We start from the raw sequence: 27,943 nt of genomic DNA on the forward strand, positions 1-27,943 counted from the left end.
GGTCAAGCTTCCAATGGATTTTTCTGTCCCTATTTATGTCACTTGCTTCTCTCATTAAATATTCACACACACACACACACACAAAAACCACGTTTTTGCAATTATTTTTCTCCTAATTTATAGTCTTTTATACTTACCTTTTAATCAAAAAAGACAAAAAAAGAGACCAGAAATTTGAATCCATGAAGCTTGTGGTTGTTCATTTAACCAAACCCATTGTCTAGGTGCACTTCTAACAAAGGGACCACAGCATCTCATTTTTTCATGTATGTTTTCTTTTTTATTTCTTTCACATGGAAATCAGAAAATCCTCCAGAAAAAGGTTATTTTTTTTATAATCATTGTATTATTGTTTTCCTTCCTATTGAAAATCCTAACTTTACAGGTTACAGCAATAAAGGGTGCCTCATAATCCTCTAGAATGTCTCCATCTTGAGAAAAATGTTACCCTGACTAGGCCATCCCTGCTTGAACATACTTAAGTGTGTGCACTGTACAAACTAAAAATCCTAAACCATTTTGAAAATGTTATAATGAAACTTAAAGTATGATCTAATGACTTAAAATAAGTATGTTAAAGTATACAAATGTAAATATATGAAACATTATTACTCAATTTTAAATTATATATTTTTAGACATGTGATTCTTTTGGAGCAATAGTTGACTGAATAATAATGTCAATGTAACTAATTTGCAATTAAGACACAGACTCAATTCATTATGTCATCATACATGAACTTTCTGGATTTTAGGTTTTAAGTATATTAACATCGTATATATATGTTCAAAAGTAATGTCAGTGAGATTAGCATCAGGGTGGGCATGGGCAATACCAACATGTTCCACATATTTACAGATTACATTTCAACTCCAGAAAGCGCTCAAAGGAAATGCATTCAGCAAAATTGCAACAAGCTAATTAGATGTGGGAGAAGTGAGCCTGTGATGGTTGCAGAAAACATCTTGAGTGAAGATAGCAAGGTGGCAGGAAGCACCTCAAGTAATTCACTAATGATCATATCTTCAACCCTGAAAGGAACCAAGAGAAAAGAACCAAAGCATTCAATTTTACCCCCCTGGTAAAAGGAACGTGTAATGCAATCAAGCACTCAACTCATAACGAAGTAAGTTTAGTCATCAGCTGATAATCCAGCTCAAATACATGAAATGAAAAGAGGAACAAAGACAAGTTTCATTAAATTACTAGGGGAAGAAAGGTATCAAAATTGTAATAATCTAAGACTACAATTTTTTGTCTTAATATTTTTTCAAGCATAACTGCTTAAGCTTTTAATTCCACAGAATTTCTAAATGCATTTAACATTCCAAACTACAACTATCAGAATTATTCACATGAATCCGCTAATTTGGCAGAAATTGGGAAACTAACAATTAGCATTTATCAAGATTCATGGGTAAAAAAATCTCCAAAGACTAGAAAAGTACACACACCCCCACAAAAAAAAGGGCCATGATCATGAATTCTCCAATAGAAAGGCAAGAGAAAAGAAGGCAAACACTTATATTGGAGAAAAAACTCCGGTAGGGATCAAGAGAATTTACTCGGAATTGACAGAAATTGCAGAAACAGGTACTAGTTCCATTGATATGAAAGCAATATCAGTGATATATGTGTCTGTTTAAAGCATAGAAATGGAAGAAAACGAACAAAATAGGAAAATGAAGATAGCAGCTGGCTTTAGAGAGGCCAGGTCTCTCTTCCTTCTCACTTTTCTCTTAATACTTCCTTACCCCTCCCCTTTCTCTTCCCTACTTTAATCCATCTCCGTCAGCCAAGACCCACACCATTCGAAACAGAACGAGCCGATCTACAAGTTCCAAGAAGGACCACCGGATTCTACTGAGCCACGCACCCCCATGCGCCAGAGAAAGGATGGAGCGTCCGCCATACGCGCAGCCACAATACATCACGTGCAAGCCACGCGCCTCCCTGCAGTGCTTTGTTTCAGTTCGGAGAGGTCTCTTTCGGCTTTCTCTCTCTTTCCTATCTGTTTGAAATAGGGGTATTCATCAACCGATCCAAACCGATTCAAACCACGGTAAGCGAACCGAAAAATCGATAACCGAATAAACTGAAAACTGAAAAACCAAAAACCAAAAAAAAACCGCAAATTTTAATTGGATTAGATCGATTTTCGGATTGATAGATGAAAACCGATCCAATATATTAATTTCTCTCTACCTACTTGGGTCTTTTCCCAATCATAGCCCACAAATTTCTAAATCCAAGACCCATTAACTAAACTCAAGAAAAAATCTAATCACATCTCATCAACAAAATTTCATCTATGTAGAGCTTCATATATCATTGTCCAAAAAATAAACTATATTATTGTTTATTGATGCTTTTGTATTTAAAAAAAAATTACAAAGCCAATATATACAAAAGATGTTATTTGCACAATAATCATGAAACAAATTTTAGGATTTTCAAAAAATCGAAAATCGATCCAATCCAAACCGAAAAAAATTGGATTGGATCGGATCGGATTTGAAAAAAATCCAAACCGAATGGATGATTACATGATCAAACCGAAGGGATTGGATCAGATGATTTTTTGCTTCCAAAACCGATCCAATCCAGACCGCGAACACCCCTAGTTTGAAGGCTCAAATAAGTGATTAGAGACTTTTTTTATTTCGGACTATGGCTATCCAAGAAAAAAACAACTTAGAGAGTGACTGTTGCTACTGTTGGGCGCGAAACAGTTCCACTTCTGCTGTTGTTTCTGTAACAAACTCCAAGTTTTCTGCCTTGGATGACTCAAAGAGTATCATGTCCCATGCCTTAGCTTCCTCTGTGTTCGAATTGGATACGTTAGCTTCCAATTTGATTGAAAGTAAATTTCCATCTAGCAATGTTGCTCAACAAGGTACGGCATTGCATGTTGATAATAGTAGTCGTTGGATTCTTGATTCAGGGGCTTCTAATAATATGACAAGTAATGCAACCTTATTTTGTTCTTATACCCGTTACTATCAACAGTCACGAATAAAAACAGCAGATGGCAGCTTCTCTACTATTGCTGGAAAAGGATCCATTAAACTTTCTGAACACATTACTTTGAACTCAATCCTTCATGTTCCCTCTCTTACTTGTAATCTCATCTCTATAAGCAAACTTACCTCTGAGTTACATTGTGTTGCCAAGTTTTCTGTCGATGCTTGTTTTTCCAGGAACAGGACTCGGGGCTAATGATTGGCAGTGCTAGAGAGGAAGAAGGACTCTGTTATTTTGAAAAATATCCTTGTGAAGAAAAAAAATTTGTGAACCCCTCGGTATCTTTGTCTGATGATTGTACTGATGTTTTGTTGTGGCATTATTGGTTAGGACACCCAAATTTCATTTATCTTCACAAGTTGTTCCCAAACTTATTTATCAATAAAAATCCCAATTCTTTTTCTTATGATATTTGTCAGTTTGCAAAACATTCTCGTGTTTCTTATCCTCCTAGAGTCCATCATGATTCTTCTTCATTTACCTTGATTCATAGTGATATATGAGGTCAAGCACGTAAAAAAAAAAATCTCTGGTGCTCGTTGGTTTATAACTTTCATTGATGATCACTCTAGGGTATGTTGGGTATACCTTCTAAAGGATGAGTCTGACGCTACATCCACTTTTAAAAACTTTCATGCTATGATTCAAACTCAGTTCCAAACCTCTATCCAAATTCTTCGAACTGACAATGGTACTGAATATTTTAATTCTGTTCTTGGAAACTATCTCGTCCAGCATGGTATTCTTCATCAAAGTTCTTGTCCTAACACCTCTCAACAAAATGGGATGGCTGAATGAAAAAATAGACATCTCCTTGAAGTTGCTCGAGCTCTTATGTTTACCATGTATGTCCCTAAATATCTGTGGGAGAAGCTGTCTTGACTGCAGCATACCTCATCAATCAGATGCCTTCTCGTGTCCTAAATTTTCAATCTCCTTTATCTTGTCTTACCCACACCTTTCCTTCTTTCCGAGCTCACTCTTCCCTTCCTCCCAAGTTGTTTGGCTGTGTGACTTTTGTACATGTTCCTCCCCATCAAAGGTCCAAGGTCGATCCTAAGTCTATTAAATGTGTCTTCAGAGGATATCCTCCTAACCAAAAGGGCTACAAGTGTTACTCATCTTTTCTTCGTAAGGTCTTTGTTTCTATGGATGACACATTTGATGAGAGACAATCTTTTTTTCCTTCGACTTCTCTTCAGGGGGAGTCTATTGGGGTAGATGAAGATAAGTTTTGGAAACCAAATGATTCTGTTGTTTTACCTTTGTCGTTGGAGACAGGGGGAGTCATTATGCAAAAGACAGGGGGAGCTAATGTGTCAGATAACGGAGATCCTCCTGGTAAATAGGGAAAGTTTTACAGCAAGCGAGAATCATCTCAAGAGCCTCTAGACTGCCAGAATTCTAACTCGAGTCTTAGTTCCAGCAACACTGATACAGCCGACCTAGATGTGCTTATTGCTCTCCGAAAAGGTACTAGATCTTGTACTGCTCATCCTATTTCTCATCACATTACATATGAAAAGTTGTCCCCAGGTTTTTGTGCTTTCAACACTATGTTAGACAGTACAAAAATACCAAAAAATATCCAAGAAGCACTTGATAATCCAAAACGGAGGAATGCAGTCTCTGAAGAAATGGATGCGCTCAACAAAAATGGAACTTGGGAGTCTGTAGCATTACCTAGAGGAAAGAAAATAGTAGGTTGCAAGTGGGTGTTCACAATAAAGTTTAATGCAGATAACAACATCAACAAGTATAAGGCCAGACTAGTTGCTAAGGGATTCGCTCAGACTCATGGGATAGACTATCAGGAGACATTTGCCCATATTGCCAAGCTTAACACTATCCGAGTTCTTTTATCACTTGCTGCCAATCTTGGTTGGCCCTTGCAACAATTAGATGTAAAGAATGCCTTCTTGAATGGTGATCTACATGAAGAAGTTTATATGGATCCACCACCTGGTTTTGAAAAAGGAGACGGTTTAGTATGCAAGTTGAAGAAGTCTCTCTCTGGTCTCTTAAACAATCCCCTAGAGAGTGGTTGGAGAAGTTTACTCAAGCTGTTAAGGGAAGAGGATTCCTCCAAGCTCAGACTGATCACACTTTATTTTTAAAACACTCTAATGGTGGTAAAATTGCTATTCTCATTGTTTATGTTGATGACATAATTGTCATAGGTAATGATTGTGAGGAGATAAGCTCTTTGAAGAAGTGTTTAGCTGATCAGTTTGAACTGAAGGATCTTGGATCTCTCAAATATTTCTTGGGCATGGAAGTTGCTCGAAGTAAGGCAGGAATTTCTTTAACTCAGAAGAAATATATTCTAGACCTGTTACAAGAAACAGGAATGCTTGGGTGCAAACCAACAGAGACTCCAATTGAACCCAATATTAAATTGGGAATTGAAGATGGGAAAGAAGTTGACAAAGAGCAATATCAGAGATTGGTGGGGAAGTTGATCTACTTATCTCACACTCGACCTGATATTGCATTTACAGTAAGCATGGTTAGTCAATTCATGCATTCTCCTAAGGAAAAACACTTGAATGCAGTTTATAGAATTCTGAAGTACCTCAAAAACACCCCTGGTCGAGGATTGTTCTTTAAAAGAGGACACTAGAGGATGATTTAAATATATACAGATGCAGATTGGGCTGGCTTTGCATTGGACCGAAGATCCACTTCAGGATATTGCACCTATATCTGGGGAAATCTTGTGACCTAGAGAAGTAAGAAACAAACAGTTGTTGCCCGGAGAAGTGCAGAAGCAGAATTTCGGGCTCTAGCCCATGGTATTTGTGAAGGAATTTGGTTAAGAAGACTCATTGAGGAATTGAAAAGCTCTTTTTCCCTACCTGTCAGAGTATATTGTGATAATAAGGCTGCTGTCAGTATTGCTCAAAATCCAGTTCACCATGACAGAACAAAACATGTGGAGGTTGATCGCCACTTTATCAAAGAAAAAATAGATGATTGAAGTGTATGTATGAGGTATATTCCTACCAAAGAGCAGATTGCAAATATCCTCACTAAGGGCCTACATCGGCCAGCCTTTGAAGACCTGATTGGCAAGTTGGGAATAATCAACATTTACCTCCCAACTTGAGAGGGAGTGTAGAAAATCAGGATTAGAATCTTTCTGTTTTTATTTGGGATGCAATCATATCCCTGATTTATAGCCTATTAATTAGAGATTTATTTTTTCCTTTAATAGGGATTTTAATTTGTTTCTCTTTTTTCTCATTTACTCTTGTATAGATATACCTTTTCAGTGTAAATCAAAAAGTATCAAATAAGAAAAACTTTTGTCTTACATCTCACAATATAATCCCCTATGCATCCTCCTAGAGTAGACTCTAGTAATGGGTGGCCTAACATCTTCACAGCTGAGACGGAACGCAAAAGAGAAAGAGACATTATTTGTTACCTTTAAATAAAGACATCGTTCTAGAAATGCTGATGGAACTACTATATCAAAGCCTAATAAGAGATCCATAGTAACAAAAATAATATTTAAAATGTGGGAAACAATAAGCAAAATTCCACACAATGAGCAGCCACGAGCTTAAAGGGTCATTGCCAGCACATTGTGAGATTACTAAGTAAATATAATTGTGATGAAGATCAGTGAATTATACCAAGCACATCACATTAAAAGGCCAAATTAACAAATCAAAGGATGTGTTGTTGAAGACATACCGAAGAAGCAAGTACCCATCTTCCATCGATCCATTCCTGATGGGGCCTCAGGTGACAATGATCAAATTCTAGCTCCTCTTTTGTAGTCGAAAAGTAAACCCTGTACTTGAAGCCACGAAGAACAGTAGATACTTGACCTACCCACCATCCATCATTATACCAAGCATCAACCCATTCCCGCGGCGTAAAGTGGTGACGATGATTGATATCTGGTGGATATGGCCTGATATCTGAAGCATCTGCCGCTTCTTTTAGTTGTTCAGTTAAGTCATCAGTTTTCAAGGTCAAATACTCCACCAAGTACTTGCCATTCTGCAAAGAGTTAACAATAAGGGCAGTATACCAGGCACCTTGGTAGCCTTCTTCATCACTTCTAACTTCTACCTTTGCACCTTTACAGAAATGTAACACAAATTTGCTTCCGGTGTTCGTGGTCCTTGACATTACATCTGTAGGCTTCTTCGCAAGCTCACAAGGCTTTTGACATTTAAATATTAATTTATTTCCAGTAATATTCTTGGCTTTAGACATCACATCTCCAAACTTCTTTGTCAGCTCACTTGATTTCTGATATTTTAAAATCCAAAAACATTGTCAGGTACATTTAAACATTCCCCGCATAAACAAAATTTAATAATATAAGAAAAATAAGGAAGCAAATGATACCTTTGCACATAACATTACCGCAGAATTGAACTTGAATCCAATTTCAAAGCAACTAAGAAGACATCTTTAAATTAAGTGACAAACACGAACAGTTCACAAGTTAAACAGGATGTCAATGCTTTGTTTTTGTAAGTTCCTTTGCCAGAAGTTTTTACAAAGCTTTATCTTGGAATCATTCCATTGATATCTCAAGTTTCAACAGATCGTAGAACTCTTTCAGAAAAACTGATTCATAAGTAACAAGACACATGATAATCTAATCAAATCTAAGAGAGTAAAAACTTTTAAATGATTTCTACAAGTGATAATGTTTGAAGTTCTATCATCCCCTAAATCAATTTTGGGAATTGTCAATATCAACTGCAGTTTCAGAAGAAAAAATTCAATTTATAAAAGGGGAAAAGCTTCAAAGTGATTTTACCTTGGAAGGCATGTCCCATCTTCCGTTAACCCAATCCTGATGAGGCCTTAGTTTAGAATTTTCACATCTCAACACATCATTGTCAATGAAAGAAACAAAACATTCCCTGCTATTCAGTACTTGAAGAACCACACCTTCCCACCACCCATCATTGTACCATGCATCAACTTCTTGGAACTGTTTGAAAGAAGCAACAAATGCAAGTTGAGAGGGGCAAGGCCTAATAAACCTTGCGTGTGTTTCTTCTTTCAAATCCTGGGTACCATCATCTGTAGTAAGGTCCCTATATTCTACAAGAAACCTGTCTTTACCTATTATATCAACAACAGTAGCAATAAACCAAGCACCTTTATAACCTTCATCATCGCTTCTAACTTCCACTGTTTCCCCTTTCTTAAACTTTGATTCCTTTAGCGGTTTCCTACTATATTTAATCTTAAACCTTAAATTTTCAGGCTCTGTCACCATCACAGGGTGCTGCTCCTGCCAACTCAAAGTTTCACATATATTAATTATCAAACATAAACATGCGACGCAACACAACACAACAACTACGTATGTGAAGATGCTTGATGCAATGTTGCAATGAGAGGAATGGGAATTGAAATTGATTTAGGTGAAGTGATTAATGTATATTAATTACTATATAAACATAAACATATATTAATTACCAAACATAAATATATTAATGCCAACAAAACCTAAACATAAACCTTGTCGGGGAGAGGTGGGACCCAATTCCCGTGGACCCAATTCCGGTGAAGGCGGAGGTTACAGTGGTCGACGGCGGCGGAATCATCATCGTGAAATGCGACGAGGTAGTTAGAGTTTTCGAGGATGTCGGAGACGGTTCCGGGGCACCACGCATTGTGGGTTTGACGGTAAGCGTCGACGGCGTCACCGACTTTGAACCATGAATTTAACTGGTGGGGAAGCTTGGGCCTCACGCTTGCGACGTTAACGTTCTCTCTGAGGTGTTTGGGTGGTTGGGATTCCTCGGAGGGAGCGAAGAGGGTTAGGTACTCGAGGAAAACGAGGTTTTTGCGCTTCGAAGGAGGTCGAACCACCGTGGCAGGGTAGTAGAAGTTGGTGGTGGTGGTGGTTTTGGGCTTGGTGACCTCGACGGTGTCACCTTTGTGGAAATGAAACATGATTGTGAACCTAAGTGTGTGTGTGTGTGTGTGAAGAAGGTGGTCGGAATTGCAAGGGAGGTGAAGCGAAAGAGTTCACGGGAATGTGATTGCACTATATGTGTCTCTGTCACATTCTCAATTTGTGTGTTCTGCTTTTTAGGCAAGTGTTGTATCATTTTTCAGTATTCAGGAAATGATAGAGGGAACACTATTAGTGACTGACACAAGTAAAATCAAAATTTTAAGAAAGTATTGGATGTCATAAATTCTTTATTTAATAGTGCAGAAGTGCATCGGGATTAGGATTGGGTTTAGAAAAATAACAAATGAAAATAGATTCATTGATTGTGTATTTATTTGATTTTATGAAAAAACAAATATTGACCAAAAATGATTTTTTTTAAGATGTAATTGGATTCCGGAATTAATTATTAACACGAAAATAGGGGTGTGTAAAAACACTGATTCACTTGTCCTTCTTGAATTGACCTTGAGATGGCCCATAAATACTTACTTTTTTAAATTAGTTTTAAATACCGATCCACTTTTATTTGGGTCAGTTTTAAACCTGACTTATTTTAATAATTGACACATTGATCCAAAACTTGACCCATATCCATTAAGTGAAAAAAATAGAAAAAAAAATCACAATTGCAGTTTTCGTTTTTAAAGTTCTCACTTCTCTTTTTTATCTGTCGATATTCTTCCACTCCACCGAAGAGGATCAGCCATCGCAATCACAATTGCAGTTCAAAGTATGCTTCTCGACTTTTCTTGTGCTTAATCCCGAGCTTATTGATTGATATGATATGATATGGCTAAATATCTTATTGTTGTCATGTTTTGCTATAATGGTCTTTTTGTTATTGGCTTTGGATCTAACTCTCTGATCCTTCCAACATCGCCTCCTTCATTTTCATAACAAACATTAGATTTTCTTTCTCTCTATTCCTTCATTTTTTATTTTATTTTAGGGTTTGGTGTTTGTCATTTTAAATGACATAAGTTATGTTATTTTAGGAGAGAGATAGACACAGAAAAACGGAGATCATGGGAGAGAGAAAGTGAGTGGTTTTTTTTTTAATTTAAAATTCAAATAATTTTTTTTCTGTGTCTGTCTCTCTCTTAAAATGACATAACTTTATGTCATTTAAAATGACAAACACTTTTTCCTTTATTTTAATAGTTTTTACACCGTAGCTTTTTTTCTCTCTTGAATTTTGTTGTTCATCTTCTCTCTGATGTAATTCATTGTATTTGGATTTTAAAATTAAATAACCTTTTTTTGTTAAAAAAAATTACGTTTCTTTATTTATTCAATAAATACCAAATTTATTATATAATTTATATATTTTAAAACAAATAAATAATTAAATTACATGAATTTAAAATTTAAATCAATAACTATACAAAAAATCAAATTAAAAACATGTGTTGAAACCAAATCAAAAACGGGTCAGGTCGGATTTGACCTGATTTTGAAACCAAGTCAGACTCACTTCAGAAATCAAGTCAGGTCAGATTCGACCGGGTTCTGAACTAGTTCAAAAAAATTCAAACTAGATCAGACCCGACTTAGATCAAATTAAACTAGGTTGGGTCAAAATACCTAACTTATAAAAATCAAGTTGGGTTGGGTCAGCACAAAAAACTGACCCGACCTGACCCATACACATCCCTACACGGAAGTTTTTGCGCGTTCTAAAACTGGTGTTCTACAAGTTTATAAAAAAAATCCTTACCAGTATTTATTTTTTCTATTTTCAAAATAAAGAACAATAAATGTTGATGGAAATTTAGTTTTGAAATGAAAATAGATGAAAGAATGAAAATAATTCAATTTTGGTTTGACAACCCAATTTATGCTTCTCTATACCCCTTCATGTAATGAAAAATTTAAAAGCACATTGTTTTTGTATAAAACATTTGTTAATTAGTTTATTTTTTTTTAATTTTTTTTGAAGATATTCCAATCAGTTCATGAGCTACAATCATTTGATTACTTAATTTAAAATATGAAAAATATATTTTATTCATTTAATTTATTTGATTTATTTTGAAAAAATTTGCATCGCTTAACTATACAATTCATATGACTTTATATAAAAGTTACAAAATCAACATACTATCACAACTTATCTAATTTATATTTGGATTCAGATTTAATTTTCTTTGGAAAATCTTGAATCATGTAACACCCCAACTAGTGGGAATATTTATACTAAGAACAAAAAAAACACATTTAAATTGTAGCATACGTCATTACACACTTGTATTATTGTCTACATTCTTATGCACCAACATTCATGATACAATAATTTTAATACAAAAGAACAAAATGTATTGACTATAAACATATCGAAACATACAGAATACATAAAAACACATTGTACATAGCACACACTGTCAATCATCCTTCCGGCTGCTAATCTTGATTTGATATACTGAAATGTTTCCAACAAAGATGAGATGCGAATCTCAATAAATTATAAAACTACCATTCTTATTCTGAGATTATGTCCTGCTTATGATATCTTATAATAACAATACTTCTAATGATTTTATGATAAAGAAAACATGCACGTACTCAAATGAAAGTCACTAGTCGTCTAAAGCTTTTATATAGGCTTTTAGGCCCCGGATAAGCTTCTGTTTGTATTGCATATAGCAGTTGTGCGCCTGTCCCTTATGGACCTGTAGATGTATTAAGTTCAAACACAATGAGGTGTTCCTCACAACAATAATTGTGACACCTGATATAGCATATAGACAATGGGGTTTGATTTTTTCATGTTGTATGAGAATTGAATTCTCATGTTGTGACTCAACTAGTGATGGGCCCCACATTTATTAAAAAGAAAAAAAACTTTGCATGTAAATCGAAAGGTCACAACATGAGAATTGAAATCTCCTGCAACATGAGAAAATATTTCCCATAGATAATACACTTATGATTGTAACATGTGTTGAAAATTCCTTGATAGACAAGTATGCTAAACTTGGCAAGTAACAATTAAGGTAATCGTGCAATATGTAAAATATCAATCTGCAGAGGCCCTTGTTGAGTCACTCACTGGAGCGAGCTGCAAGGAAGACCCGAGAGAATAAAATGACAGAGGTAGCTCGCTGAGCAACTCCTGGGCCGAGATAACATTTTTTTTCACAAGAACTGCTCGTTGAGCTGTTAGCTGGAGCAAACAGTTCAACAAGTAACTCCAGATAACGCTTTTTCTCACAGGAACTGCTCACCGTATATGCAGAATTTGATTTCTGTAACTTCACTGGGGTTTTTCAAGTCCAGAACCCCACTAGAATAGTCTCAATCAATGTTGATAAAATTGGACCAATCTGGCTAGGTTGACCCGGGAATCGGTAAACCGGTTGTTGCGATTACGGCAAGTATACCGATCGTTTCAAGTAATAAAGTAGTGAATAAGAATATCGTTCCCATGAGGATTAATGCGTCAAGTACTATTATAACTATTCTCTTTAATTTGGAAAACTCGAATTGATTGTTGAGAATAAGTTTTGAATTTAAATTAAAACTAAAATTAATTGCAGTAAATAACAAGAATTGAGAATTAAATTAATTCTTTACGTAATCTTCAGAATAAAGTAATTTGTGCCTTCTTTTTGCAAGGGATGAATGTGAGGTGAAAAGAGTAATTAAAGGTCACTGTCAAGAGTGAAGAGTAGTGTTTTGGAAAGGAACATTATTATTATTACGAATTAATGAAGTCATATGTTTTTCTCATGTTGTATGAGACAAGTTATCTCATGCAACACACACAAAAGTGAGTATGACTCATTTTTCCTTTCTCTCTCTTCTTCCTAGTGGGTCTCACTCACTTTTTTATGTGTTGCATGAGACAACTTGTCTCATGCAACATGATAAAAACATTTCCCATTAATGAATGACTAGGTCAAGCTTCCAATGGATTTTTCTGTCCCTATTTATGTCACTTGCTTCTCTCATTAAATATTCACACAAAAAACCCCGTTTTTGCAATTATTTATCTCCTAATTTATAGTCTTTTATACTTCCCTTTTAATAAAAAAAGACAAAAAAAGAGACCAGAAATTTCAATCCATGAAGCTTGTGGTTCATTTGACCAAACCCATTGTCTAGGTGCACTTCTAACAAAGGGACCACAGCATCTCATTTTTTAATGTATGTTTTCTTTTTTATTTCTTTCACATGGAAATCGGAAAATCCTCCAGAAAAAGGTTATTTTTCTATAATCATTGTCTTATTATTTTCCTTCCGATTGAAAATCTTAACTTTACAGGTTACACCAATAAAGGGTGCCTCATAATCCTCTAGAATGTCTCCATTTTGAGAAAAATGTTACTCTGACTAGGCCATCCCTGCCTGAACATACTTAAGTATGTGCACTGTACAAACGAAAAATCCTAAACCATTTTGAAAAATTTATAATGAAACTTAAAGTGTGATCTATTGACTTAAAATAAGTATGTTAAAGTATACAAATGTAAATATATGAAACATTATTACTCAATTTTAAATTATCTATTTTTAGACATATGATTCTTTTGGAGCAATAGTTGACTAAATAATAATGTTAATGTAACTAATTTGCAATTAAGACACATACTCAATTCATTATGTCATCATCATACATGAACTTTCTGGATTTTAGGTCTTAAACATATTAACATTGTACATATATGTTCAAAAGTAATGTCAGTGAGATTAGCATCAGGGTGGGCATGGGCAATACCAACATGTTCCACATATTTACAGATTACATTTCAACTCCAGAAAGCGCTCAATGGAAACGCATTCAGCAAAATTGCAACAAGCTAATTAGATGTAGGAGACGTGAGCCAGTGATGGTTGCAGAAAACATCTTAAGTGAAGATAGCAAGGTGGCAGGAAGCACCTCAAGTAATTCACTAATGATCACATCTTCAACCCTGAAAGGAACCAAGAGAAAAGAACCAAAGCATTCAATTTTACCCCCTGGTAAAAGAAACGTGTAATGCAATCAAGCACTCAACCCATAACGAATTGAGTTTAGTCATCACACTACAAAAAAAATTCATTTTTTCGACGGAAAAATTCCGTCGAAAATGGTACAAATTTTGTTGAAAATAAAGTTTTCGACAGAATTATCGACAGAATTTAGGTCGTCGAATATGTCTTCGTTGATAACCCATTTTTCGACGTAATTTATTTCCGTAAAAAATTTTCGACGAAAAATTAATGGAATTCGGTCGAAAACTGATGTAAAGATTTTCGACGAAAAACTGAGTTCGTCAAAAAATTTCGACGAAAAATCAATGAAATTTCGTCGAAAATTGTTGTAATGATTTTCGACGAAAAACTGATTTCGTCAAAAAATTTCGACGAAAAATCAATGAAATTTCGTCGAAAATTGTTGTAATAGTTTTCGACGGAAAACTGATTCTGTCAAAAAAATTCAACGAAAAATCAACAAATTTCCTTCGAAAACTAAGATAAAGATTTTTGACGAAAAACAAATTCCGTCGAAACTTTCGACGAAAAACCAATGATTATCCGTTGAAAATTGATGTAAATTTTTTTGACCAAAATTTAATTCCGTCGAAAACTTTAAATTTGTTATAAAATTTTCTCTCCAAAATTGATACTACTTTTTTACACTACACTTGATGAGAAAATATAGTCAAATTAAACAACATATCAAAATCAAAACTCCTTAATCAATATATTAAATGAATGTTTTCCAAAAAAATATATATATTAAATGAACAAAAGTTCATATTATATATTAGGCTAAGTATTAAAGAAAGCTTATACAATTAGCGAGCGGTGTACAATAAGTATATATTGTAACCTTAAAAAACTAAGGTATAACAATTAACATATCAATACACAATGCAAAATTGACTTTATAATTGAACGAAATGGAGCCCAAAGAGGAATGCCTTTTCTTCTCCTTGCATTTGAAGCAGGTGGAGGAGGCGTGGCCAGATACATATCTTGTGTTGATCCAAAATTGTTCCAAGAGGTTTCTTCGGCAAATCTCACAAATATGAGTTACTTCTTTTCCAGATTTTGGTTGAGGCCTCAAGTTCAAGAATAGAAACTGTTAATCACATATGTCTGAACTCCACTTATGTCCAACACCTTCTGAATTTTTGCGACCCTCAGTACATCGTGATACGAAGATCTTCTTATCTAATCAATATTAACAACACCACAGTTTAAATAGGAAAAATAAAATAAAAATGACCATATGTATAGAATTGAATTATTATTCTCTAGAACATTATAAAATCAGCCACATTGTCTAAATGCATATCAAAACCCATAATAAGATATATGAGAAATAGGAAATAATTAAATGCTTATACATACACACATATATATATATATATATATATATTTATATACATGAATGGGCACCCAGTTCATTAATCAATTAGTTGTACTACTCGACCTACCTGAAAGACTTGATGACTTTTTCTTTTTTTTGAAAACAATGACTTGATGATCTTTGTATCTTGAAGAACGACAATAAAAGCAAAAAAAGCATTGCCATGGCAATCAAGGTAATACATGTTTCAATTTAAAAAATATTTTTACAGTTCTCTCTTAAATAACAACAATATAAAAAAAATCAATTTTATAAACCAATAAAACACATACTTTGGACCCTTGGATTAGCAAAGTTCTTTTTACTCTATTTAAAAAAAAACTATCAACTCACTAGCCAGGTCGTGTAAATTTAGGCAAAATTCACATTATAATAGTTGTTTGCAAAATTAGAGGTCACTTCATTTCTACACAAAAGTCAAACTTACTAGTCATGCTTGTAAAATAATCCACAACCATCATGCTTCTTTTCACTTCTCTTAATATAAATAGAAGAATATCCTAAGTCCTGCATGCTTCCTTTGTAAAAGCTATCAAACTCATCAACTTCCTGAAAAGATTAATGATAACAAGAATAAGATTATTCGAAAGAAATTAATCAACAAACTGAAATGTAAGACAAACGTTTGAAGAGAACAAGAAACATAAAATAATTTTAAAGAATGGTACATGTAGGCAGAAAAAATTAGCTATTTAGATACACATCATTTAGGAAGCAATTAGCTAGTAGCGCCAGAAGCAAAAATCAGCCAGAGACATCCACGCTCATAGAGCCAGACTCACGCTAGTTGCGTCACAACCCACGCTCACAGCGTGGGAACCACGCTAGTTGCGTGGGCTTCCAGAACTGTGAACAAAATTCTCACGCTATCAGCGTGGGAGGTGCGGAATAAATCAGTAACAAATCTCATGCTGAATCAGAACGGATTGGACCCAGATACAAATTGTGGATTTAAATCAAGATATCCGAGCAAGGAAAAAACTCTATAAATAGAGACTCAGACCTCAAGAGAAGGGAGAACTTTTGCACAGAGAAGAAGACGGAGGCAGAACGCAGAGCAAGCTTCTTCTCCAATTTTCTGGTTTTTATTTATTTATAAATTCTTTTCAATACTTAGAATTGTCAGACATGAATATGTCTGGCTAGTCTTTTATTATTGTGGTAAGGGTCACAACCCTTGATGTGAACCCCTTGTAGTTTGGTTAATTTTTATATTTAATTATTTCAATTGCATTTATTTTATCCTGTTCTTCATCTTATAATTCTTTTAGAATTGATCACTCTTTTGGGATTGCTAGGGTTAGGGTTTTCAATAGGAATATTGAGATTCTAGTTCCTGACAGGGGATAAAATAACAGTTCATGTACGCACTAGGGATAGGCTACATAAATTGAAAACGTGAAAAATTCACTGGTTTTAAAGATTAACTTGAAAAGGAAATTCTAAGGGATTAGGATTCTAATAGGGTTAATAAAGTTAAGATCATTAAGGAATTAAGGCTTAACTAATCAATTAATAGATGGTGAATTGTTTGATCAATGGGTAATTAACTGTAAACTTTAATTAATATTACAAGGTGGGGATCAGAAAGGTGTTGGCGTCCTTTACTGCAATAACCTTTTAAATATTTTTCTCAATCTTAGTCTTTTATTCTTCAGTTTTCAAAACCATCTTTGAATTGTTCACAAGTTTTGAATAATTCTCAATTTTTACAAATCACAAATATTCTCAAACCACTTTTATTCATCCAACAAGAAAGGAATAGTTAAAATAATTTCAGTGCCTCAATCCTCGTGGAGACGATCTCTACTCACTATTTTATTACTTGGTACGATCGGTGCACTTGCCGATTTTACGCAACAGTGGCCTGTAGCTAGATGTTCGTTGTGCTTGAGCAGTTCAACAACATTTTTGCAATGACGATGTGCAGATTGAAGTTATGAAGCAGCTGCTTTACCTCTGATAACAAAATAATGAACCAATATGTTATATGTGTGCTTAACCAGAGCAGTTATTGGCATATTTCTTGCCCTTTTTAACACCTTGTTTACAGATTTTGCCATGTTAGTTGTCATATGCTCGTATCTGCGTCCTTCAACATCATATGCACGCGTCCACTTTTCCTTAGGGATGACATCAATCCATTCTGCAACTTGAGGACTAGCTTCACGTAATCGAGCAAAACCTCTTTCAAAATCAACCATTGACGGGGTATAACCTGAACAAAATGTTAATAATACCAGCTTCAAGAACTGCATACATAAAAAACTGGATAATTACAGTTGAGCCAAAAATACCTAAATTCTTTAATGTCGGCTTCAATCTCTCGTTTCGAAACGTCTGATTGAAGTTGCTTGCAATATGACGAATACAAAACACGTGATATGCATTTGGTGGCAGCCAATTACAGTTATTCTCTACAGCAGATATTATGCTACGATGTTTATTGGAGATGAGGCATATGTTTGACATTTGCGTAACATAAGCATGAATATTAACAGGAAAATAGTCTCAGGCTTCCAATGTCTCACCTTCAACGATGGCAAATACAAGGGGTAAACATTATTCATTTCCATCTTGGGTCGTGGCAACCAACAATTTGCCTTTGTATTTTCTATATAAATGAGTGCCATTAATCTGTATGACTGGTTTAGCAAAATTGAATGCCTCGCAACATTGTCTAAACGTCCAGAAGATACGATGAAATATGCATTTCAGGAACTATTTCATGCCCTAAATAATAATAATTTGTTTGAATATGATAAAAAGAACTGGAGAGAAGCGAAGCATGCATTCACACCACCTAGGCAAAAAAGCATACGATTCCTCTCAATCAACGTACATCATTGCAATTGCTTTCTTCTTCGCATACCATGCCTTTCTGCACGAAACTTTGAATCTATATTTAGAGGTGATCCTTTCTTGAACCAGTACAATTGAGACTGATGGTTCTTCCCTTATCATCCCTAGCAATAAAGACGTTACATACACATTAAGACTAACGTATATAAGCAGTAATGCCTCTTTCAAAATTGTATACACATTAAGACAAAATACGTACCTAGGATAAGCTCCGCAATAATGTAAGCATCGAGCTATCGATGACCCTGAGAAATGTGGTCATTCAAAAATTTGTGATCCCCACCCCATCTGGTGATCTTCATATTTTCACCAAACACTGATTTTATCACCCTAACGCGCCACGAGCAACCCTTATCTTACGCGAAACATTTCATGCTTAACTTTGCAGGCGTGCTCTCAATTACAATTGCATCTTGATGTTCCTTCATAAGGTTGATCTTCAGTTCCATTTGAACCTCATTTTCTGTTGCAAATACCTGGTTCATAAATAAGTTGTCACCCGGTTAACATGGACCTTGTATTGATCCCAATCCCGAAACTGAACCATCAGTGCATGATTCTTGTTCCCTCCAATAACTCTAATCAATACGTGTGTAATGTAGAATTCCTTTTCAAAAAGGAATAACAACATCACCACTTGCATATAGGAATTAAAACTTGTTAATACATTATTTAAACACCCTAAATCATATACGAGTTATTTAGTAAAATACCTTCATGGTGTTCTGCTAATTGTGCGGAGCCCATGTCATTGAGTTGCGGGATTTGAGACTCCACTGGTTCATGGTATACTGGGATTTGAGACACGCCCCTGTCACCATCGTCATCTCCTTCAGAAGCACTAGCATCCTCGGCCAGAAGACGTTCTTCCATTGCGACATTTTCATTATCATTGTCGTCATCGTCGTCGTGCATAACCTAAGTAGGATCATTTTCATCTCCCTCAGAAATGTTAGCAACTGGAGAAGCATAAGCAGCGGACGTCGATGCATGACATGGAGAATTTAAAGCAACTGACCTCACTGGTAAGACTACATCCTCTGCTCCGACAATGTCCACATACAACTCCAAAAAATCTTTCCTTGACTAGTTGAAAAATTCTTCCATTATCATCTCGATGTCTTCATCATTAACCACTTGCAAACTAATGTATTGATTAGATTATCATAATCTTGTGGTGATCTGAGTGATACATTAGTTACCTTTAAGAATTAACTTCTGACGAATTCTCTGATGCAGTTCGTCAATGGTTGCGTTGCGTTTGATACGTGTCGGCTTTTTTCATCTTCAAACATGACACCTCGTCGGCCTTCCACCTTCCTAACATTGTAATATAACACAACACGAACAGAATCAGAATGTGAACTCATTTTAAAATGGAATAACAAATAAAAAAAAGACTAAAATTAAGCTAATAATTATGTATTTAAATGTAAGAATTGATGGCAGAGAAGAGTGTATAGAGTGATAAGAGTTTATATAGACATTTTTGCATCATTCACGCCCTTGGGGTGCATCATTTCTGCATGTGTCACACCCAATTTGGGCATCACATGTCACGTCCCATTTAGGCGTGACCCACGTGGGTGTCACGTCTAAATGGGGCGTGACATGTGACGACCAAATTGGCGTGACATTGTGCAATAAATGCATATTTAATTTCAAAACAGTCATAAATTTATAATTTTTTATTCAAAATACAATAAATTAATTTTTTTGCCATCACAACTTATCTAATTTATGTTTGGATTGAGATTTAATTTTCTTTGGAAAAATCTTGAATCATGTAACTCCCCAACTAGTGGGAATATTTATACTAAGAACAAAAAAACACACGGCTAAATTGTAGCATACGTCATTACATACTTGTATTATTGTCTACATTTTTATGCACCAACATTCATGATACAATAATTTTAATACAAAAGAACAAAATGTACTGACTATAAACATATCAAAACATACAGAATACATAAAAAGACATTGTCCATAGCGCACAATGTCAATCATCCTTTGGGCTGCTAATCTTGATTTGATATACTGAAATGAAATTCCCAACAGGGATGAAATGCGAATCTCAGTAAATTATAAAATTACCATTCTTATTATGAGATTATGTCCTGCTAATGATATCTTATAATAACAATATTGCTAATGACTTTATGAAAAAGAAAACATGCACGTATTCAAATGAAAGTCACTAGTCATCTAAAGCTATTGTATAGGCTCTTAGTCCCCAGATAAGCTTCTGTTTGTACTGCATATAGCAGCGTGTGCCTGTCCTTTATGGACCTGTAAGTGTATTGAGTTCAAATGCAATAAGGTGTTCCTCACAACATTAATTGTGGCACCTGATATAGCATATAGATAATATACTCGTAATTGTAACATATGTTGAAAATTCTTTGATAGACAAGTATGCTAAACATGGCAAGTAACAATTAAGGTAATCATGCAATATGTAAAATAGGAATCTGCATGGGCCCTTGTTGAGTCACTCACTGGAGCGAGCTGCAAGGAAGACCCGAGAGAATAAATGACAGAGGTTGCTCGCTGAGCTACTCTTGGGCCGAGATAACGTTTTTCTCAAAGGAACTGCTCGTTGAGCTGCTCACCGTAAATGCAAAATTTGATTTCTGTAACTTCCCAGGAGTTTTTCAAGTCAAGAACCCTACTAAAACAGTCTCAATACATCATGCCATACCTCAAAAGACAAAGAAAGAATGCATGCAACCTATGCTAGTCAATTTATTACACTCAAAGCATGGTCTATTTATCACATTGCATGGTCTTATATCAACAGGGTTCCAAACTAGCAGCAAGTTCATATTTTATCTTTCTCTTTTTCAGTTAAAATGACTCACACACAATCAAAATACATGCATGCATCTCTCAAGGCATACTTTCAAATTCCACAATAGAATATACAAAGATGGTTATATTACTTACCTAATGGTGGTGACTTCTTCAAGGTTCTTGGTCTCTAATGATTAGAGGTTCCTCCTTCACAAATTGCTTCTCTCCCACGGACTTCCACCTTCAAGCTCCTGATCAACTACATGCAAGGAGATTCTGCCATTCCAGCTTCAACTACCACTTTTGTCCAAGCTCCCATCGTTTGAATCTTTGGTTGCATGTAGAAGAACCCACAAAATTCAACTATTATAGTTCTCTTTTCTCTTCCTTGAAGGTCTCGGCCCAGTCACTATGAAACAGAGACTTGGGTAAAAAACAATGAAAATAGAACACACCCAGTCTAGGTCGGGTAGTCTCGATTTTGTAAGAAAAAGAAAAGCTACAATAATGATGGAAAATAAAAATAAAGGGTGGGATGTGGGTTGGGATAAAAGAAAGAAAGAGAATTAGGTGTTGTTTTCTGACTCTCTTCCTTTTTTCTTTTAGGGCCTGTTTGGTTTGGTGTAACGTATAAGACCTGATAGTATAAGCTTATACTATACGTTATGATATTTTCAGTTGTTTGGTGTGACTATCGTATAATATAAGCTTATACAACAGGACCTCTTAATACATCAAAACGATGTATAACTTAATCCGGCCTGGGGGGGAGGGATTAGGCCTGATAAATGGTTGATGTATTAGTACAAGTATAATTTTCAAGAACTAATATATCATCAATATTAATATATTAAAATAATTTTTTTAATATATTAATTTTTAAAATATTGGAAGATATTATCTTATACAATACCATACCAAAAACTGGATATCATTAAAATTTAATCAGGTCTTATACTATCAGGTCTTATGCTATCAGGCCTTATCTAATACTATGCACCAAACATGCCCTTAGAAAAAGAATGGGTCTTACAAATTATCAAACTATGAATAAGTTTTCCCAATTACTTAATCATTTTAATTGAAGCAAAATAATTTTCAAGACTTTTTAAATTTTTAAATTAGTACAAGTTGAATATGAAATTTATGGATTACCAAGGTCATATATGTAATAAGTTATCACAATCCATATAATTAAATAGCTATTTAAGATGATTAATTCGAATAACAAAAGAAAACTCATATTATTGAGAAAAGTTATAATTACTATCATTTTAAGCTTACTACTCTTCTTACCTGATTGATTGTTGGATTAATTTGAAATCAACGATAATCAATTTTTTCATTTTTAAACTGTTGATTTCTAATTGATCTAATGATAAGCCGTTAGTAGTAAGAGTGATAAGTTTAAAATGGTAGTAAATAACTAGATATAACCTCCCCGTCATTAAATTATTACAGTTCAAATAACTTAAAAGAATTAATTGCAACTCATTTAATCTTTATTTTTGTCAAGGTAGGGAATTTGATTTTTGAAAGAATTTTTTTTTTCAAGTTAGTGTAAAATTAATAATAAGAATGCGGCATGTAAAAATGCAATTACTATAAACATTTGCGATCAAATAAAATAAAATATACAAGTTAAATAAGGAATTAAACTAATTTTTAATTAATTTTAAAAGAAAATTTCCTTATATTTTATTTTTATTTGGTTGTATCTATTTTTATTTATTATCTTTTTTATCATTTTAAAGGAAATCGTAATATATTATAAATAATATTATATAAGAATTAATTCTTATTATTTATTCAATTATAACTCAGAATGTACAGAGAGCCTATAAATAAAGATACGTACTGTTTATTGTTAAGAGTGTTAGTGTTAATAGTGTAGAAGTCCCACATTGAGTGTGTCTCTTTGTATTCTTCAATTGGTTTGCTATATAATAGCACCAATGTTGTGTAGTTTAATACAACAAAGATTTCTATCATTTCCTCTTGTATCTATGAGATTTAACATGGTATCTAGAGCCTAACAAGAGGAATCTTAATCCATTTAACTTAGTTCTATTTTCCATAATTTCAATATGGTTATAGAGAGATATCACCCTCCTTGAGGGATTCCCGTTGTTATTTCTTTTTCGGGTTTTTCTTAGTATGCTCTGTGACTGCAGCTTAGACTGATCTGTCACATCAGAAAAGAATGATCCTTGGGAAGTTGTTGGGTTGACCACCGTTGTCGTTGACTGACCACCGTTGACCGCGTCGTCCACCGTTGACAGCCGTCTCCGGCGACTTTTCCGATGACTTTCCGGCGAATTTTTCGGCGATCCACCACCGTCTCCGACGACTTTTTCGACGACCCACCGCCGTCTCCGGCGACTTTTTCGATTCCGCGAAGCTTTGTTTTTCTTTAATCTTCTTTCTTCCCAAGATGGAGTATTTATACTATTCATCATCCATCTTGAGGGGGAGCACTGTCCATGTTGCTGATGTCTTTGCCGATGATAATTCCGACACTGTTTAGAAGTTCCTCTTGAGGGGGAGCACTGTCCATGTTGCTGATGGTCATTCCAGCACAATTGTCTTTGCCGATGATAATTTCGGCACTGTTTAGAAGTTCCTCTTGAGGGGGAGCACTGTCCATGTTGCTGATGGTCATTCCAGCACAATTGTCTTTGCCGATGATAATTCCGGCACTGTTTAGAAGTTCCTCTTGAGGGGGAGCACTGTCCATGTTGCTGATGGTCATTCCAGCACAATTGTCTTTGCCGACGATAATTCCGGCATTGTTTAGAAGTTCTTCTTGAGGGGGAGCATTGTCCATGTTGCTGATGGTCATTCCAGCACAAATTGTCTTTGCCGATGATAATTCCGGCACTGTTTAGAAGTTCCTCTTGAGGGGGAGCACTGTCCATGTTGCTGATGGTCATTCCAGCACAATTGTCTTTGCCGATGATAATTCCAACACTGTTTAGAAGTTCCTCTTGAGGGGGAGCACTGCCCATGTTGCTGATGGTTATTCCAGCACAAATTGTCTTTGCCGATGATAATTCCGGCACTGTTTAGAAGTTCCTCTCGAGGGGGAGCACTGTCCATGTTGCTGATGGTTATTCCAGCACAATTGTCTTTGCCGATGATAATTCCGGCACTGTTTAGAAGTTCCTCTTGAGGGGGAGCACCGTCCATGTTGCTGATGGTCATTCCAGCACGATTGTCTTTGCCGATGATCATTCCGGCATCTTCCATGTTGATGTTCATTTCGACGCCATTTTTAGCACATTGTTGATTTTTGGTTTCTCATTTAGGAGATTTATTTTGATGTTATGTTACTTGGTCTTTCTTGTAATAAGCTTGTAGCATAGTCAAGGGGAAACCACGGCTTCTCACCAACTGTTAAATGAAATGTCTGAGAGGGATCTTGATGCTGATGTCCTGGTCAGCTCAGTTGTCTTTGCCGATGATAATTCCGACACCATCCATGCTCTGATGTCCATTCCAGCACTGTCTCTTTATCAGCTCTTCAGACTAATGGTCATTCCAGTTGATTTGTTGTACTTAGTCATTTCATTTCGTTGATGTAGCATTGTTGTTTTTGGTTCCTAATGGGAGTATTATTTATGTATCAAGCTTGTAGCATATGATCTATATGCTACAGCTTGAGGGGGAGTGTTAAGAGTGTTAGTGTTAATAGTGTAGAAGTCCCACATTGAGTGTGTCTCTTTGTATTCTTCAATTGGTTTGCTATATAATAGCACCAATGTTGTGTAGTTTAATACAACAAAGATTTCTATCATTTCCTCTTGTATCTATGAGATTTAACATTTATCAAAAAAAAAAAAAAAAAAGATACGTACAAAGTTTCAAAGAGACCACAATATAATAGAAAAGTCATTGTTTTTTTACCTTTCTCACTTATCTTTTTTTTTTTTTCTAATTATCTTGCATGTATTTTTTCAACCACAGTGGGCATATGTGTAGCAAATTAAAAAGAGGGTGCTGGTACTTGATAAGAGTATGGTTAATGATTTGATGGCGTAGCTATTAAGGGATAACATTGTGATTGCCAGTTGATAGGGAGCTGTGAAGCATAGCAAACAAGAAGTTGCTGCGAAGGTGGAGGATCAAGGCTCATCTTGTGCCTCCAACTGAGGAATGCTTTCCTTTTTTTCCGTTTTGTCCTAAAACAATTGTGGTCCAGGACAGCTGGCACGGGTACTAGATTTTTCTCCTCAAGTTCTCAATCATCATTCTTGTCGTCTCATTCAAAGTAAAGTAGCAGGAGGAGCAACAAATTGCAGCATAGCAGCATGATGAGCATGGCGAGTACCCGAGTCAGTTACTTTTTTTTACCAAACCAGTGTCTTTTGGTAAAAAAAAGATATTTATTTAATTTTTTTTTTGAAAGATATTCCAAACTAATGTGATTAGTCCCGCAAATTGAACTCTTAAGTCACGCAGGTTGCAATCTCACATAATAAATATATGAGACTTTACAGCAAATATGCAAAACTTATATGCTGGTATTAAGTTTCGTATGATCAACACGCAGGACTTAAAAGAGTCGTGCATAGTAAACGTGTGAGACTTTCGCATTGACATTAAGTCCCATATTATTTACATGTTTTAAAATTGTTGTTCTCGATTAATTGTTCAAATTTATAAAAAGCCTTAAAAGTATTTATTACATTTGTTTTTAAAATTAAAAAAATAACCAAAGAGGGCTAGTTCAAGTGATATATACTTGATTTCACTTTAGTAAGGTCTTTGGTTCAAGTTCTTATGAATGCAAAAAATCTTCTTTGAAAGAACTAGTCCTACCATGATGTGGATATTCTTGGTTCGAATAACATTGCCTCCCGTGGAAGATACATATGGTTTATCCAAAAATAAAAAAAAATAAAACTTGATGAAAATTTAATTTTGAGATAAAAATATATGAAAGAAGGAAAAGAAAAATATATGTGAATTCAATTTTGGTTTGACACATGATGATTTATGCTCCTCTATACTCTCTTCATGAAATGAAAATTTTAAAAGCACATCATTTTTTTCATAATATATTTGTGAATTAGTTAATTTAAATTATGAAAAAGAAATATATTCATTTGGATTTATTTTCGAAAATTTGGAATCTTAACTATACAATTCATATGACTCTTGATAAGTGTTATAAAATTAACAAACTATATCAGCATAACTAATTTATGTTTGGAAAGAAATTTATTTATTTTTGAAAAAATTTAAAACCTTAAGCCGTCACTCACGTCTTATATGATATTTAAAATACAAAGTTAATAAATTTTTGCCGCTAGTCAATCATTATAATACAAGCAAATTAATTTTCAACGATTTTTAATTTTAAAATTAACACAAGATTAATATAAAATTTATGGATCATCAAGTTATTATGTCCCGATTAAATGTTACAAAAGTAATAAGTTATCACAATTTATGTAATGCTTGAAGATGATTAATTTGAATTATGAAATAAAACTCAGATCATTGAGCTATTATAGTTCAAATAACTTAAGAAAGTTCATAATATTAATAAACTAATGCAACTCAATTAATATTTATTTTTGTAAAGCTAGGGAATTTGATTACCAAAGGAAATTATTTCTCAGATTGGTGCAAGATTAATAACAAGAACGCGGCAATGTATTGTCAATAATATAATTACTATAAACATCCACGATTAAATAAAAAAAAATACAAGACTAATTAATTAAGGAAAACTCCATATATTTATTATATTGTTTATATTTACTTGTCTAGTCTTATATATTTCTTCATTTATTATTCATTTTTGATATTTCAAAGAAAAAAACCATAAAATTCTTTTTCGACATTTCATATTCTTCAATTGTAGCGGTCTAACAAGTCTGCTGTCCTAAATTTATTTTGCTACTCCTATTACAAGATCATGTAATTTTGCTACTTATTTTATCTTATTGGTTAGGGGAATTGTTTTCTAAGGTAACATAAGATAAAATAATTTGCTTGCACACATATATAAAGAGATGAGACTTATGTATGTATTTTCTCTCTCCTATATTCTCTCTTGTCTCTCCTCTACATGTGTTCGTAGGATAATTGTTTTATTTTATATTACATAAGAAAATAATTCCCCTATTTTTCATCTAAAGAGAAACCCGTAAGCAAAAATGAATTGTCAGCCCTGCTATAGGAAAATAACAAAATCCAAACTTACTCACAAAACTTGAACTTGATCTCAAACTCCATTAAAACAGAGACCTTGGATGGGCTTTTTTGTTTTTTGTTTTTGCAAAAACAAGTGCTTTTGGGTCATTTTATGCGTTTGGATACGAACTTTTAAAAATGCATAATTAAAAAAGGGATAGGTTATTCTATCTACCATTTAAGGCCTGTCACTCTAAAACATCATTAGATCAGAATCTTAACTAACATTTATCTTTCTCTCTCTTCTTGAGATTCTAATCTACCAATGTTAGAGGATGGTAGGCAAAGGTGGGTAGAAAAAATAGTCGGTAAAATAACCTATCCCATTAAAAAAATTAAAATAATACTTTTTTTAGAAGTCAGGATTTCGTGCTTCTGAAAAAAGCAGAAACCAAAAGTCAAATAATTTTTTGAAAATTTAATTTTATCTCAGCTCCTCTCGGTAAGAACTCGCACCGCTAAATGGAAATTTTAGTAATTAATAATAATAAAATAATGATTTAGAGAAATTATTCCATAATCAAAATAGAATAATTAGAGGGTACTTAGAACTATTAATTACTTCACCTTTCAGAAGAAAAGTACAAATAATGTGTATTTCGCGATAAAAATGTATACCGGCAAAATAACCCAACATATGAAAATAAGTAAAGGAATATTAATAGAAAATATATTCAGTCAGAAAAACAAAGTTTGAAAGAAAAATGAGCGTTAGAAGCTTTAGAGCTAATAAATATGGGTTAAGTGAGATA

The 27,943-nt window shown here is 34.4% G+C and overlaps 1 protein-coding gene across 1 annotated transcript; it reads right to left on the reverse strand.

The window, feature by feature from the left end:
• Positions 1 to 876: 876 nt before the first annotated feature.
• LOC133297607 (protein AGENET DOMAIN (AGD)-CONTAINING P1) lies at positions 877 to 8,964 on the reverse strand. Its single transcript, XM_061496773.1, has 4 exons — positions 8,527 to 8,964; positions 7,814 to 8,296; positions 6,727 to 7,293; positions 877 to 1,031 (listed from the first exon to the last, which is right to left on the reverse strand). The coding sequence occupies exons 1-4, from the start codon at positions 8,962 to 8,964 to the stop codon at positions 1,026 to 1,028; spliced, it is 1,494 nt and encodes a 497-aa protein (XP_061352757.1). The 3' UTR covers positions 877 to 1,025.
• Between the last annotated feature and the right edge of the window lie 18,979 nt (positions 8,965 to 27,943).

The sequence above is a fragment of the Gastrolobium bilobum genome, unplaced genomic scaffold (genome assembly GCF_033153095.1).
Source record: "Gastrolobium bilobum isolate Gb01-03AN ecotype WA unplaced genomic scaffold, APGP_CSIRO_Gbil_v1 utg8551, whole genome shotgun sequence".
NCBI lineage: Eukaryota > Viridiplantae > Streptophyta > Magnoliopsida > Fabales > Fabaceae > Gastrolobium > Gastrolobium bilobum.